The sequence below is a fragment of the Aptenodytes forsteri genome, unplaced genomic scaffold, assembly GCF_000699145.1.
Source record: "Aptenodytes forsteri isolate BGI_AS27 unplaced genomic scaffold, ASM69914v1 Scaffold278, whole genome shotgun sequence".
Taxonomy (NCBI): domain Eukaryota; kingdom Metazoa; phylum Chordata; class Aves; order Sphenisciformes; family Spheniscidae; genus Aptenodytes; species Aptenodytes forsteri.
In genome coordinates this window covers 2,244,259-2,261,056 of record NW_008795907.1, presented here as the reverse complement: position 1 = coordinate 2,261,056, position 16,798 = coordinate 2,244,259, and the positions used below count along the sequence as shown (strand labels likewise).

Genomic DNA, 16,798 nt, shown 5'->3' with positions numbered 1-16,798 from the left:
GCGAGGGCGACTGTTGGGCGCGTGGGCAGCCGTTGGTTTCAAACGGCGAGTTCCCGGCCGGGGCCGGGGCAGTTGGGGGCCAAGCAGGGCGTGACGAGAGCCGGGCCCGCCGGGCAGGAGCACGGGCGGTGACCGGGCACGGGCAGGGAGGGACCGTGTGAAGCAGCTGGACAGACGGTTTAGTTACAGAAAATCTCGCTGTCCGTCGAAAACCTGGAGGTGGCCTCCGCCTTCCCGGCCGGGAGTGCCCGGAGGTGCTGGTCGATTTACAGCAAGAGGCAGGGCGCTGGGGCGCTGTGCGGCCCGCTGCTCAGGGAGCACCCTGAGCAGGCTAAGTTCATCTTAGCCCCCGCATGCACCTGGCAGCTGAAAGCTTTGGGTGCTTGTCACTTTGGGTGACTCTCTTCTCGACTTTATCTGTCATACCTAAAGGCTTACTACTTTGCAAAATGCGTAGTTAACTTTGGTACCTAAAGTACCTGGAGAATTAGGCGGTATCAGTATTGCATCCACCATATTCGGTCAGATTAAGCCCAGTATTGTCAGTCTGACACTTTCACAACCTGCGCCTTAAAAATCGTCATCAAATGGATCTTAAGCTTTAAATTATTAATGCAGATATATTTGGAGTTTTTATTTGCCCTGTGAGTCTTGGAGCCTTTTAGAGATGCTTCAAAAACTCTGAAGCCTAATGAGATAACCTGTGGTAATCAGAAGACTCCCAAACCGGTGCATTAATGTCAGTCCGTTGTTCCAAGCTCCTATTTGTAGTTAGTAAGTGCTCACAACATACTGGGGGAAACTTTCAGTTCCACTGAAATGGAGGGAACAGCAAATGCTCCACACTCGCTTCAATGCATTGTAGTGGAACTGCAACAGGAGGGAGGGACAAATAAAGGTACTTTTAGGAATACAACCCAAGTTAATTACTGTGGTTGCATTTAGTGACCACAAACAGGACAGGGAATGCAGTAGGAGAAGGGAAGCAGTAATAGAGACAAAGCCCATTCTCTAAGCTGTTGCCAGTTCAGGAGCATGGCAGTTCAGGAAGGTATGGAGCTGCTAAGCCTTGCACAGCAAATTTAGTTCCCTAACTTGTTCTGGTGCAGAAATTTTGGTAAGGGTGGGCTCTCTGGTGGGCAGAGTTAAGTGTACATAACGATTTGCTTAGCCTAGTAAATTCATCGTATGGAACTGATGACTGATAAAATAAGCATAGCCAGCATAGCATGCTGGGGAGAAGAATGACGTGTACTTCTACATTAACTGATTGGTTGAAATAGCAGTTTTGTTTTCATTCCTCCCCCAGATTGGCTAAAAAAACAACCACCCCTCAACAGTAAAAACAAACTGTGCATAAAGCAAGGATAATGGCTTACAAAATGTACTGTGGTACTTCTGACAAATAGTTTAATTCTCAGCAAACGTACAAGATAGTATGCCTTTAGGTGGTGGAGCTAGTTGTGGTCATTTAGTGTCTTTGTCTAAGCAAATTTATTGATTGTACCCAACTTCACTGAAGCAATTCATAAACAGGAAATACCAATACAGCAACCAGTAGCATTTTGCCCAGAGCAACATCTGTGCTTCAAGCTGCTTACTGTAATACTAAACAGTACAAATCTGTTGATTTGATGACACAATGTCAAATGGTAAATCTGGATCAGCATTGTATATATCCAAGATTAAGCATTTCTGAGTAAAAGCCTTCAACTCCATTAAAAAAAAAACAGGCCTAAATTCTAATCTTGGTATAGTGGTGTTAGTGCAGAGTTACTTTGCTGATTTCACAGACGTTACATCATCTTTATTAAATGGTAACTGAGATGACTGAGGTATGTCAGCCTGAGCTCGAACTCTAACAGCCACAGTTGCCTTAGTTCATTTTTCTACCAAGTCAAGTCAGCCTTGTAATCGCTTAGGAAAGACTGGAGGTGCACAGAATTCATCATGGTGCTGTCCCCTTGGAAAGGAAACCTCCTGTAAGCTGACTATGTTTGAAAAACATATACCCATCTACAGACTAAATGAGAAATGTTGAACAAAGGCTAGTAAACATGTCAAGACAAAACAATTACAGTTATATATGAATTTTATTGCTAAGAGTATTTTGCTATAAATTAATAATGAGAATGAGGACATACAGTAAAACAGCAATTAAGATAGAGAGTGCACAAGAACATGAAGGATCTAGGGGGGAAACATTTGCTGCATGCTACCCTCCATGACTTACACATATCTATCTTAGCCATATCATGAGGAGAAAAAGCCACAAACACATTTGAGGGCCACAGGTTTGAATTTTCTCCTTTACCCAGCTTGCTTAGCTGGTTCCATCACCTATTGACTCTCCACTGAAAAACAAACAAAATGAGGCCAGCGTTGTGTGACATTTAGGGTAGCTCCATCTAGACGCAGCTCAGAATGTGCTTCAGCACTAGAAAAGATGTCTTTGTCAAAAGCCAGTGCACTTGCTCTGTACATAAACACTTTCCAACCCTTCCTCTCTAGTTCATAAGCCTTTACCCACTCACTAGAAGAGGCTGGCTCCCTAGCCCCCTATATATAAGCACAAGAAGCGAACAGCTATGTTTTCACATGTAACTAAAAATTTGGGAGAGGGTCCTGGTTCACCTCTTTAATGTGGTCAGACTTACCAGAAGGCTGACCATTTCCACCCCACCCTCTGGAAGCCTGGCTCTGTCCAGCTGTCTGTAACTGAGAATCCAGAAGTAACTAGTCAGAGATGAACATATAGAGTCGTGACCTCTGTAAGCACTGCCATTTAATTCTGAACGGACTGTAACTGCTATACAACAGATTTAGTTATCCTTAACTGATAGTGTACGCTGCAAAAAGCAGTGGCACTGTAGTGGCTGTGGACCTCCCATAGCTTTAGGGAGGTCAAGTATTGGGCCCCATGTAGGAAAGCATGTGCGTGGGTGCTATGCAGGTATAACTGGAATCACAGCATCACGAATAGCACCATTCAGAAACGAACTCCTGTTTAGGACTATCATTTCAATCTGTTTTGAAAATGATCTTGCCGCATCCACTGCCTCTTCCCATCACTGTGGTATCACCCATCTGCAGAAGCTGGCATGGCAGTCCCTCCAAGCCCCGAAATCCACTCTGGCCCTGCTCCTTCAGCTCACACCAGCATCTACACAAACTGCAGACACATGAAGTACTGGACTGGGCAGAAAAAGGCTATTGAGTCCTGACTCAGTGTCCAGCTGGACATTATCATCGATACAACCAAACCTCCACTCTGTTTCTGAGCAACAGGAGGTACGGCCATGTCTTCAGGAAGCAAGTCTATGAGCTTTAACAACCAGTGAATTCAAGTGGCTATCCCCACGCTGCTGCTTTGTGCACCAAGACACTTCCACTTCTGTTTCTGCAATGAGATCAGAAAGGCTACAAGCACCTGCAATAAGATAACTAGTCTCAATTTTATGTTCTAGCACAGTTTTATACATTTGCTTTCTAGCTTCTAAATGCCTATGCTACCAGGATAGAAAAGTAGCTCATGATTTTTGTATAAACGCAGCCTATTGTTACCAAGATGGAACTAGAATTTTCAGCTTCAATTTGTAAATTTTTTTTCCCTTGAGAAGGGGTAAGGTTATTTTTTTAATGGTCACTTACTTCAATTTGAACTTTTAAAAAGATCATTTCTTGCTTTGAATTCAACCCAGGAATGTTTTGCAATCAACAGTCTTCACCTTATATACTTCACTTGAAGAAACTGGGGACCTAGATACAGTTACCTCCTGAGAGCAAGAGACACGTTCCCCTGCTGTGATCAACAGCTCTTAAAAAAAAAAACCCACACAATAAAACTCTGAACTTAGAATAAATTACTAGCTGATTCACTTTGTGCTATTCTTTCACAATCGTTATGAAATTCAAAAGAAATCACAATGATGTTCAATTGTTTTATTCTCCCCCACCCCTTACAAGCTAAATATCACACAGGGAGAAGAGGAGATGGAGGCGTTCTGCAGAACTAGTTACATTGCAAAGCACAAACTAAACAGCAGTGTGTAGACCTGTAATAAGCTTCAAGGTTATCTCAAGGCTTAAAAAGGGTACAAATGTTTGTTCACTTAAGTTCTAGACAGTCACCATCTCTTTCTGACCTCAGGAGTACCAGGCCTCTAAGAGAACTTCAGTAGTGTACTCCAATTTCTTTTGGTTTGGACTAGCAATAGGAAACTTTCGCTTCAGTCCTCTTTTGAACCTCCAGCAAGTCCTTTCAGTACATACCACTGGCAGAACATATGCAGCTTGTATTAACCTGTGAAAGGACACACATGCACATTGGTGTACAGCTCCAAGCCAAAGTTTCTTGAAAGAAGTTTACGTTCCCTGGATTAGGCCCGCTCTTAGTAATGCATCCAAAATTACATCGGTCTGTTTCCTTCCGATGATTTCAGTTTGTTGAGTTGGTCCTAAGAGTCATGAAAGCTTAGTGCTTCCCCTGGCTGCTACCCAAACTCTTGTCCAAGACCTCTATTGCTTAAATATGTAGGATATAGCTAAGACAGCTTTACGATTAAATGAAAAAGTTTGGGGCTTGATCTAAATTTATGTGGGTGCAAGTTCTCATCTATTTTCATCTTTCCTGACATACCTGAAACCCCGTGAACCTTAAGGAAATTAACCTACTTCTGAATGAAAGCATAAGAAAAACTTAACATATTAAAACAGTATGAATACAGGAAGCTGAAAGTGGAAGTATAAAAATAAGTCCTCTTACTATAAAGAACTCAACTTAGGCACCCTGCCTCTTTTACCTGAATAACAAAGCATGTGCATTTCTTCAGAGTTTCCCCTGCCAAGCACAGCTCAGCATGGATTATAACAGGGTAAGGTAATAGGCCACATAACAGTTGCACTCCAGGTTACAGTCCATAGCACAGCAGCCTGCAGGAGCACATTGTATAAGGAACCAGACGTACAAGCAAAGCCAACCAGGTTCCTTGGAGTGTTTTCCTTAACAAATCATGGAGGGAAGAAGAGACCTGATGAATGTGAGAGGGAAGCGTGCATAGAACAAACCCAGGCTCGGCTGTGCTCAAAACTAGTTGCAAATAATGAACCTGGTTCAGGAAACCTTGGAGGCTATGAGACAGACATTCTACCCTAGCCATGGCAAGGCAGCTGATATTAAAGTGCCTGTGTGCAAGGTCTACTTGTGCTGTTTGTCTCTCCACTCCTGACTATTACTGCCTGCAGAGGGGTTCTGGTAGGCCCAACAGGGCAAGGGTTGTTCAAGCTAGTTTTCCTCCTGCAGACTCCGCAGAGCGATAGCAGTAATGAGCAGAGACACTAGACAATGGCCTTTTTGTCAGCAATGCAGTTGGTACAGTGTCTGAGGTGACTGTTCTACAGACAAGGAAGACCACGTGCAAAGCTAAAGATCCATTACTTCCATCTGACCAGAGAAGAGAGATTCAGGATAAAGAGGGAGGTGGAACAACAAACATTGGTCTTCCTTGCCACTGGTCATTCACATTTCTGGGAGAATAAAAGAACTGAGGAGTGCTGCCGCTTCTTAGCGGTTTGCTTATACGTTCTCAAACACAACGTCACCTGGATGGTGTGAGAGGCAGGTATAGGACTCCATCTAAGAAAATACACTATCATCTGCAGGCAAGTTTGAAAACAAAAAAATCCTCAAGCATGGCAGAGTACCTAATGCCAAGGAGTTTCTGCTGAGCTGTGTGTTTGTCCAGGGAATGTTCAGAAGCCAGTAGTACATATATACTAATGCAGGGCTCCTGTAAACCTCCTATTTGGACCAGATTTTAGACCCCCCCCAAAATCCACTTTTTCTACGGTGTTTACAATAACAGCCTGTTCATAAAGCTAGTGACTGCTACCATGTTACATTGGTGCTCATGTTGATCCTTATCAGTACAAATCTTTGTAACTCCAAACATGAGAACAGAATTCAAAAGCAGCACATGCTGTCTCCAACCACTTAACTAAACGGTGCCTTTAAACTCTCCTTAGGACAGTTAAGAATCAGTTATTAAGATGTCACTACTGAGAAATAACTATTGCATTTCTTAAAGTTTAACAGTAAACAACATTGCCAATATATTATTGCACACAATAAAGGTTTTTGGAACTACAAAGATAAGGAGCGGGTAATCTAGAAGACCCAGAATAATGATCCCAAAGCCATTCCAGTCGCTGCTCCAGCAAGCATGCCCAGTGCAAGGTCTCCATCGCTGTCACGGTAACGCTCTCGAATGATGACATGGTTTGCAGGGGGTTGGCCATAAGGTCCTAGGTATTAAGAAATTGTTAGGAGGAGGGCAAAAGAAATTTATATCTTAATACCATGCATTGAGATTTCAAAACATGCCCATTCTTTCACCCTCTTCCTTCCACTGAATGCTAAGATGATGTCAGCTACAAAGGTAGAATACACCTCTGCTTTGGATTCAGCCTCCACATTGATTAAATAAATCCAGAGGCCTAGCAACACTTCTAGCCTCATAAGAGTTTAATATCTGGGATAAAAGCTCATCACAAATGTAAAACTGAACATTGTTCTGCATTTATATTAGCAAAGAATCTATGAATTATTTGTATCATTCTATCAAACAGTGGATTTAATGCAAGAAATGGGTCTAAAAATTGATTCAACCTTGAAGTTAAGGCAAATAGTTCCCCCCCCCCAAAATCTTTGGCAGCTCTTAAGCCAGTGGTTTGTTAGAAACTGTGTATCAGTTATTTACTCTACAATTACTGCCTACTATTTCAATTCAGCCTTCACAGTGTGGGCTGATCTGTTGTGTGGTGACAGCTGCTATGTTTCTTTTCAGGTGAAGATTGGCCCAGTAGTAAGGAATTAACCTAAGACTCAAGAAACCACTCAAGCTCCACCTGTCATGTTTTGTGACTTAGCTCCTACCTGCAAAGCAAACATTATGATGTTGCTTTCCCTTCCAGACATTTCAGGAAGATTAAGTATTCTTGAAGATATTGCAATGTTTTTTGTAACAGATACTGAAGTAATCCAACTAATACAACTGGAAAAGGCTCTCACTGACTCTCAGTGATGCATGACTGGGAACCTTATGAGAAGGACTCTGTCAATTCAAAGCATGAGTAATGAAGCTGAACGTACAGGAGTTAAGTTAGTTGCTAGCGGTGAACTTGACCCCTAAGATTTAGTTGCAGTAACCCTAGTGAAGGAAAACATCGAGGCTTGGTTACTATGCCCAACCTGTAACTAGTATCTTAACACACTGGACTTGCAAACTGTTTAGGAGAGTTACTGTTTAATGCTGCATTATCATACAGGTTTCTGAGGCTTGATTGCCAAGGCCTGCTGGTAGTTTTTAGAAAAGGTTCTTGGGACTTTCAACAAGCTGCTGCTTTTCAGCTGCTGAGAACCAACAAAACCCATCTTCCTCTGTGTTTGTATATATATGATCTGTATCTTAGGACTTCACTAACTTAGATGAGGAAAGCTTTAAAAGCTTTATGCTGATGCACCTCCCTTGTAACAAAAAATGGAAAAGGCAAATGAAATATCCTGACAAATGTCAAATGGAAAAAAAAAAATTCCCTCAAAACTGAAAAAAATTCTGAATATTCTTGTTTGCAGAGCCAGATCATAAACAATTACTAAGTTAAATCTTCTGATTTGTATTACCCATACTACTTTAAAGCCCCAATTCTGTAGGACCGGGGCTCTCTGTGCAAAACTAATCCTAAATTAAGGTGACTAAGCTTAAAAGCACACCCAAAAATGTTAGTCTCTTTCCTCTTTTATTAGGACTGAAAGCTATACAAACCTGAACAGAGCAATAGAAGACTTCACAAGGCTGAATGTACTGCCTTACAGCAATTCCAGCATGCAGGGAAGGAACCAGTTACCACCATGCTTTGGGAGTGGATTTACCTTTGAAACTTGCATTTAATTCTGAGGTCATAGCTGAACATCAGTGTTGAAATAATTAAGCTAGGTGTAAGAGCAACAGATGAGTCAAAAGCTCTATCAATGCCCAATACGGAGCACTGAATCAATCTTGTTCTGGCTCTTCTATCTTTCCTTAGAAAACATGCTGCCTACTGTAGTTAAGAGAGTTTTGTGTGCTTCAACAAGAGTTTATAAAGTAATTTAAATATGTTGGGATCACATTGGGAAGGTTAAATCACTTAATACAAATTTCACTGCACGCGCTTTGTTGTGAAAGGGTAAGGGGACTTGGTTCCAGTTACAAAAGTCAGGTTTCTTTCTATCACTCTGTTGTGCAGGAGTGGTGGGTGGTAAAGGATGGTGATTAATAGAATTAAAGCCAGAAAGACTGACTCAAATAGCTTCTACAGGAAGGTGAAGGATATGGTTGATACTGATTACCTTGGTATGCATACTGAGAGGGAACAGCATAAGCTTGTCCGCTGGAGGCATAGAAGACCTGAGGACCAGTAGGGGGATATGCACCATGGTACTGATCATAGCCATAGCTATAAACCTGGTGAAATTAAAAATGTCCATTACAAAAGCATTCTTTGCTATGTATCCAATTATGCACTTTGTTCAATTGTCCCTCATTTCTAATGCAGTTAAAATTTCAGTAAAATATGCAGTCTGTACTGATACAGTCTCCTAGAAAGCATTTAGAACAGCTGCTTGAATAAGTGTTCCTAAGCAGCGTTCACTGTCCACCCTTCCTGGATGGTGAGTGACAGAGGCAGGGCCTGGATCATCAGGCAGAGCCACAGCAGCCTTACCAGCTGCTTCTCTCTGCCCTCATGACAACAGCAGCTCTCTGGAGAGCTCAGAAGTGCCAGGTAGGCAGCAGCTGATCCCAAGAAACTCCAACCAACTTTCCTCTAGCACACCACAAGTAAATGTCAGATTCAGGACAAATACCCTGTAGCCATATGTTTTGGAAGCAATTTTGCTCTCCAAAAGAGGAGGCCCGCTGCTAGCCCTGATATAGCTCCCAGTACCACATTTAGTTCTTGACAACTATTTCTAACAGCAAGGGGCTGGAGCAGAGTGCCTATAGTGCAACAAGTAATACTACCCCAAACTATCCCTTTTGTGTGTCACTGCACGTGAGTCACAACATCCAGAAATCCCCAATGTATACTTGTTCGGCCCCAGTGCTGCTCCTCCTCCACTGCAGAAGAACTGTGCATCCAGAAGCTAGAGTTATTGTGTTGCTATGACATCCTGGATACAACAAAATCCTTATGTGTTAAAAGTGACAGCTCCAGTCATTAAATCCTATTTTTAAAACTCCTGATTTTATACCCTTCCAGTGCTTACACAATGTGAAAGTGTAGTCACACCTCCTTATGTTAAAAGCTGCATGGCCAAAATTTTTCAAGATTAGCCAAGTAACTTCTGCCCTGTCTTTAAAGTTCACTGAGCAGCCATCCCTTTATATACCTCCCAACCAAATCTGCCTCATCCCTTTCAAAGGAAATCCATCTCAAATAGGAGTGACAGTAGATTGTTAGTGCCTTACTCTCACGCTCATTCTGTGCAAACCCTAAAGCTGGATCTGACTGTGAAACGCAGCGCTTTGGGAGAACAGTTTGGGTGCTTGAAGGATGGCCGCTTCTGCTACCTCACTTATTTTAATGCTTCCTGACTGCAACTCTTACCTCAGGTGATGGTGTGGCATAAGCTGTGTAGGGAGGAGGGGCTGAGGAAATGGCTGTCTCGTCATGCATCACGTCAGATCCCATGTAGCCCTAAACACCATGGAAAGGTAGCAGTTATCACCTTTTCCTACAGATAGCCAGTTTGAGTAGCGCAAGGATTAAAACTTAATGACCCCAAAGAAAGAGTAACCTTTAGATGTGCTGCATATTAAGAAAGCAGTGAATACCTTATAAAGCACTGCAAAAAGAAACTATTTGGAGAGCAGACCTGGGAGAACACAAATGCCTGATCAACCACAGGAAGGAGCCATAAAATTTCTTACCTCTGTGTGTGTACACACACACGTGCATATGTGTGCATGCAAGCACACTGACTCCTTCCCTCATTTCATAGCCTCAGTTTTAGAAATTACCCTCTTGTTCGTCCTCTGTTTTCAGATAAAAAAGTCTTCACAACTAAGCTAGCTGCTTCCTGGCACCCTAGAGTGGTATCACCAAGTTCTGCATGAGCAGATAAAGGAAACAAATGCAGTAGCCAAAAGTGGCACCTGAACATTTTAGCAGAACACTGTCACAGTTCTTCGCCACCTCACTTTCTGGCTGTGAGGAGACTTAAAAAAAATGCAGTAAGAAAGGTTTAAATGTGTAGGGATTTGAGGGGCTTGGTTGTTTTTAGGGAATTGCTTTGCAAATGCCACCTGTAATTCTGGTCCTTTTTGAAGGCAGCCATGAGGCAAAGGTGATAAAGTTATCTTACTTGAATCCACCTACAAGGAGCTCTCAAAGATAATTAAGATTTGTTACAGTAGCCTTGTAGTCTTGCCCCTAATATCAGAAATCTGCAGTGATGTTCTTAGTCAGTGCCCTATCCCAAGAAAAAAAACAGCTCCCTTTTTTTAATTTACAAGTAAACACTTTAATAGCTCAATAGAGAATGCTCCTATTGTCTCTTGTACCTGGACTGCAGAAAGACTTTTGAGGGCATGCTGTGGCCGGATCCCAGGTCAAATTTGTGGCGGAGATTCTAAGGATTGCTTGAAACACACTGTTGAAAGCACTGTATGAAGAGGCAAGTATTTCCACCACCTGAGAAAAAGTCCAGCAAATGCTCACATCTTAGCAATAAATGTATTCTGTCCTGCTACAGGGAACTCTGTACAGGCATATGACACAAGCCTGCAAACATCTGTAAATGACAGTTCTCAAAGCTAGCGTGATCACCCTGCTATTCCAGTAAAGTTATGAGGCACTGCTGGATGCTCAGTATTTTTGAAAGCTGTGTCAGACACCTACAGATGGACTCAAGCCCAGTTACCTGGTTAGCTCAAGTCCTTGTTGGAGACCTTTAATAGCTTTGGAAAGTGCTAATTTATGATACTACTTGTGCAGAGAGCTACCAGCCCTACATTCAGTAGCAGGGGTCTGCCTTGGCTGACAAAGGTGATGCACTGGCAAGTTCTGAATGCCATCTAGCAGGGCTGGCAGCTGAGTGTGAGAGACATGAAAAGCAGCAGCTCCTAACTCCTGAAACCAGGAGCCACCATCTCACACATAAGCAAGATAAAGCCCCTAAAACTAGAGCAGACAGACCATGAGCGTTATGTCCTCTGTGTAAGGACAATTCCTTCACTTCTCATTTAACACCATGAAGCAGCATAGCATAGCTGCAGTCAGAGGCAATCGTGTCCAGGGCAGTTTTGCTATGACAAGTGTTTGCTTTGGGTATCTACAGATCTAAGTTATATCATATGACAGATGCCTCAGTACAGTGGCAATGTTAATGTGACCCATCAAAAACTGAGATAAGCTTCTACAAAACGCAGCATTTCCCCATGAAAGGGAAACATTTCAGGTTGGTTCAGTCTAGCCATCTAAGGAGAGCTAGTGCTGAAGAGTACTCTGGAAGGCAGTCTGGAGGAAAAACAAATTAACAATACCCACAAGTGGATGGATGTGGTTCCCCAGAGATACGGTTCTCTAGAGAACTCCAAGACTCTCAGAGAGACTTTTGTGATTCCTCTTCACTCTCCACAGCTAGCATGCCAATGTAGAGGTAATATACTCCTTCTTGGCATGCCTGCACTCCCCTCCAAGCACCTCTTGCTCCTCCCCTAGTCTCCGCCAAGAAGCATCCCACAATGTAATGGATCTACATTAACAAACATGTTCTTTGCAGTAAGCTTCCTTTAGCACTGCACCTGGTAGGCAACAAACACTAGGAGTGCAAAATGCATTTTTACTGGTTGCAGAAGATTTACTTTTTGTCCACAGTCTCAGTGCCCACTTCCCTTACAGACCAGCTTCCCAAACATTCACTTCCACCCACAGAAATCATTCCCTGAAATCATTTGCTTCCACCCAGCATGTACTTGCCTGGACTTGGCTGCAAGGATGACATGTGCTTGTGATCCAGTGGATCATTCTTCTCCCCACCCACAAGCCTTACCATCATGCTCATGACCCTGTTTTTCTCTATCAGAGAAGGATGGAACATGATTTCAGAAGTAAACTGCTGGACCACACATAACACTGATGTGCTGCTTCTCTATCAGTATAAAGTCTAGGTAGTACACTCACTGTGTTTGTTCTGGCGTCCTGGAGAGCAATTTTCCATGCCCTGCAAAAAAACCACCCATTGTTTAGTGGAACACTGATAAAAATTAACACCACTTTTTCTTTTTAGGACTATGAAAAAACCAAGGTTAGCAACTAGAGGTACTGCAGGAGCAGAGTTTAAGATACTGCATATGTCAAAGCCTAATGATAAACTAAGATGAATGCACAAAGGTGTTACACCAAGATTGAGAAATAATTACTTTCTTTGCAGAGCTGAGAAGGAATGAGGAGGAACATCAGAAGGAACAGATGCGGTTGAAGGTCCTCGCTGCAAGCACAACAGCCAGGTAATCTGCAGCTATGCTCAGGATAAGGAAATAGGAAGAGATACACCAGGGAAGTTGTATCTCCTGCCCGAACAGTTGCATCTGTGCTGACTAGAGAGTGCGGGTCTTGACGCTATTACAGTTTGAACAGAAGGTACGTATACTTCACACAGATACTCCCATGCGATATGGCTGGGAGCATGCTTGACGCACCACGCATACTTGGCAAACACCGATGACAGAAGTTATCTAACTAGCCAAGCTCAGTTGAGAGTTCACAACAATGGAGTATTACTCCTTTCACTACTGATTGGGATGTCCTTGGGCTATCCAGTCTTGCATTAACCATATTAATAAGACTCTTTTACTCCTCCTCACCCTTCGGTGTTTTCAGTGACTTAACTTGCAGTTAGTTTGCATGAGCTAGACAACTTCTTATAGGAGAACTATATTTTTTGTCACTGAAAGCTGGCTTTTACTTGCTTCAGAACTTTCTCAAAATGTGTCTCTGAAAGTCTGAAGGAAGGAAAATAATTAGGGAGAGAGAGAAAAAGAAAGATAGAAGAGGAAGAGGCAGCAAAACCAATATTCTCTGGCAGACTTACAGACAGTCATCTGCACTCTCTGCACAGAGGTTGACTGTCTTCCCATCACGGCAAACAATCTGCAGTAAACAGTCTCTTTGCTTCCCCTCTGGAGGCTGGAAATCTGAGTCAGAAAAAAAGAGACAAGTTATGAAATATCTATAACCACAATTTCATGATCGCATTTACAAGAAGGGAGACAGTTTATGCAAAAGTCTGGACAAAACAAACTAGGGCCAGTTGTAGCTGCTTTCCATGGCATCAGAACAAATTACAGAAGGAAATAGCCAGCCTGTTCTCGCTCTTTAGTGTCCTGAAAGTAAGTAGCTCTGAACATCATTCCTAAGAAATGCAAGTGTCTTACAGCAGAACCAATCCATACGTAGCAATAAGTACTCTCCAACACTTGTGTCCTTCACTTGTGTCAGCATCAAGTGGAGTACTAACAAATGCTAGAATTGAACTTAGTAATACTTGAAAAAAATCTGCTGAGGTTTCTCATTTCTAGTCCTGCCTCTCACTCCAGCCAGCACTATAATTACACCAGTAACACTCTATAATCAGACACACAAGTCTACTGTGAACATCCCATTCTCATGTGCATGCCTGCCACCTGCATAAATGGTACACTGTCCTCACTGAGTTTTAAAAGGAAGTATCAAACCCTAACCTAATCTATCACATGGTGATACCATGCCCTGGGTATCTATAAGGGAATTTAGTAGTTGGTTGGGTTGGGGTTGTTTTTCTGGGGGAGGGGGATGGGGGGGTGGGTTTTTTTTTAACAACAATGAAGTTGCACACTTCTTGGACATGTTTACTTCTGCAGTAGTGTTGTAAACGGTATGCTGGGCAGGCACTGAAGTTTTAAAGAATCTCTGAATACACAAATCCTGAAAGTTTCATTATTACCTCGACATTCATTCCCCACTCTGAGGTTGATGCAATGGATTCGCATGTGGATTTTATCTTCTATATCATGGCGATTTTGATCATCATAGAATATTAAGCGGCCATCAGACCACAGGTCAAACCAGTTCTTCTTCCAACGCCGTAAAATAGTACCTTAAAATCAGACAGTCACTTTTGAGGGCACATATTCGGAAGTATTTGCATCATAAAGTTAATAAAAAATGAACACAGAAATCCTTCACAGTTGCTCCAGACATTCTGAGGTGCCAAGCAAAATCCTGTACTACAACATCCCCACTTCAGAACATTACAGAATTGGGTTCCATATTTTATCTAGTATTCAAAGTCAAACTGAGTTTATTTTAAGTGCATAACCCGTCACTTTAGTTCTAACTTGCTGCAAGAACAAGCAGAGGGCATGACTAATTGAAGACATTAAGTTAAGGTGTCAGGTAAAGTTTCCAAGTCTCCACTTATACAGCACTAATTACAGAGCAGCATCTGAAGCTGAATGCCAGTCAGACACCTCAGATATGGTATATCCTGTTTCTCACTGGTATACCCAAAAGGTCACATGGAAATGCTGTCATGACAGGTCATTTTGTGAAGTGTCCTAAAGGTAAAAAAAAAAAACCAACACAAAACAACCCACAGAGCTAGAGACTTGTTTGAAGAAAGACCTGGGAATTACTAAGTTGCTCTGATGTTTTTTGAAGAGTTAGACACAGTGAGGAGAAAAGGAGGTAAAAGGCCCATGACTTACTTTGCCGGAGCAGCCATCCGCTCTTCACAAATGCCATTGTTGCTTAATCTAGTGGACGGAAGAGGAAGGTGAGGGGGAGAAAAGCAGTCTTCAGTATTTCACAATAACACATTAGAAAGAGGCATCTCAAGGTATAATATCATGCATTATAGCTGCATGTACCCAGCTAGTATTGCAGAGAGACAAGGTAGATCTCAGCTGAAGATACTCAGTAAGGCACAACTTAAGTATTCTAGGACTTAACAAATGGAACAAATGTGCAGTTGTAGCAATGCAACGTGACTATCACAGACCACTTTTAAGTTTAACTGGAAAACGCACAAGCTTACAGCTACCACTCTTGCAACATGGGGAAGAGACAGACTGGAGTGACTGCTTCCTGACTCACCACTGGTTCCTTTCAAAGTTGTTCTCTTGACATACATGTGCTTCCTGTATTCTGCAGGCTCAAGTTACTAAGCACCCTCACTTCTTCCCTAGCTCCCTTTTTCTGTACTTCCTCTTCTGTTTTTTTCATTCACTGGCTCAAAGTCCAGCCAAAACAAAAGCTGAAACAGTTTAATCTTAAACAGGAAGGACAAAGCTGTTTTTATGACTTGTATTTCTTCCAAATCGTCACTAGCTCCCTCCAAGATGAATTGAAGTAAGTTAAGCCCATAAACTGAGATTCTCATTTCTCCTCAACTTTTAAATGAAGCTTGAAATGGCATGGGAAGGACCCTGCATTAAATTCAAGTTATCACACATGACATTAAGCACTCGGCCACTGCAGTCTGGTTTATGAGCACGCTAAAGAAAAGAGATCAAGCATAGGATATGTTGGAGGATGAGTTTTTATTTTATAGCATAATGGTGTTCTGACTATTGTTCTAAAATGGATTAATAAAAACATAACTATCTGGATGCAGTTGAACTAGAAAAGCAAGAACAGAAACATTTTAAGCCTCCGTTGAGAAGGCTGCTTTTTTTAGAAATTATTTGTGGGGCTTGTAAGCCAATATGAGAGAGAGATACTTAAACCTACCAGATAACATTCTACTTGTAGCAGCATAAGAAGAGGGGGGGGAAGGTAGCATAGTAGATTTGATAGACAGAGGAACTCCTCCCAGACAAGGAATGTGTTTAAAGCTGGGGAGGAGAGAGGAAGAAAAAAGAGTTTTGTTATCTTCTAGTAAAATATAAAATTAGTAAGCATCCACTTATTTTCTGATAGATGTATATATGCCATCTATTAGATATTACTTGTATCTGTGTCCTCTTCACAGTACTGGGCAAATTCTGTAACACACAAGTAAAGACTATAGCCAGCAGGATTTCATACTGAAGGAATACCACATCCAGCACAGGCTTGGGTGTGATGGTGAAAACCACCTGCAGGTAAAGTTTAAACTCCAAGATAAACCTCTTACTCTTATCTTTTGTACCAGCTCGCTGGGAAAACAAACATTTAGCTGACAGCCCATTGAAAGGGAGTGTCAAACTCCTATCCTGCTTTAATCCTGGTCACCAGGTCCTGCTCTGAGGTCTAAGCATGCTGTTGTTACCTAAGAGGGAGAGCTTCAGAAATAGAGGCCAATTTATTCTTCCAAAGCAACAAAGCGGTACAAAGGACCTAAGCCTCATTCTCCCACCATCCCAGATATGCTCCTCTCCCCCTAGATTCTCCTTTACAACAAAATAGTCTTCTTGTTCTTAGTTTTCACAGGAATGGCTCTCTCCAATGATGCTTCCATGTCTTCCAGTTTACCCACTAGGTGAAATCACTGTATATTTCCAGAGGCCTTTTAATAGTCTAAGAGCCAATAAAGAACTTGCATGAACTTCAGTTCTGTTGCAAGTGCTAGATTAGGCCATTGACTGTTTGTTGCTGCCTTTAAACCTACTCTGTTACGCAACAGCATAATTAGATTTAACTTAGATACATAAAGGGGAAGAAATGAGGAAGAAAACATTTCTCTTGACAAATTAAGCTTTGCCTGTCATTACAGAATGCCTCACAATCAACGTCT

The 16,798-nt window shown here is 42.2% G+C and overlaps 1 protein-coding gene across 1 annotated transcript; it reads right to left on the bottom strand.

The window, feature by feature from the left end:
• Positions 1-2,077: 2,077 nt before the first annotated feature.
• Positions 2,078-15,915, bottom strand: PLEKHB2 (pleckstrin homology domain containing B2). The gene is made up of 8 exons (XM_009284283.2): positions 15,814-15,915; positions 14,790-14,837; positions 14,027-14,179; positions 13,136-13,238; positions 12,226-12,265; positions 9,649-9,738; positions 8,390-8,504; positions 2,078-6,303 (listed from the first exon to the last, which is right to left on the bottom strand). The coding sequence occupies exons 2-8, from the start codon at positions 14,824-14,826 to the stop codon at positions 6,167-6,169; spliced, it is 675 nt and encodes a 224-aa protein (XP_009282558.1). The 5' UTR covers positions 14,827-14,837; positions 15,814-15,915; the 3' UTR covers positions 2,078-6,166.
• Positions 15,916-16,798: the final 883 nt, after the last annotated feature.

Coding starts and splice junctions, on each gene's coding strand:
- PLEKHB2 (XM_009284283.2), bottom strand. CDS start 14,826: ATGGCATTTGTGAAGAGCGGATGGCTGCTCCGGCAAA. Junction 14,180..14,789: donor CGGATGGCTGCTCCGGCAAA/GTAAGTCATGGG, acceptor TCTGATTTTAAG/GTACTATTTTACGGCGTTGG. Junction 13,239..14,026: donor AGTGGGGAATGAATGTCGAG/GTAATAATGAAA, acceptor TTTCTGACTCAG/ATTTCCAGCCTCCAGAGGGG.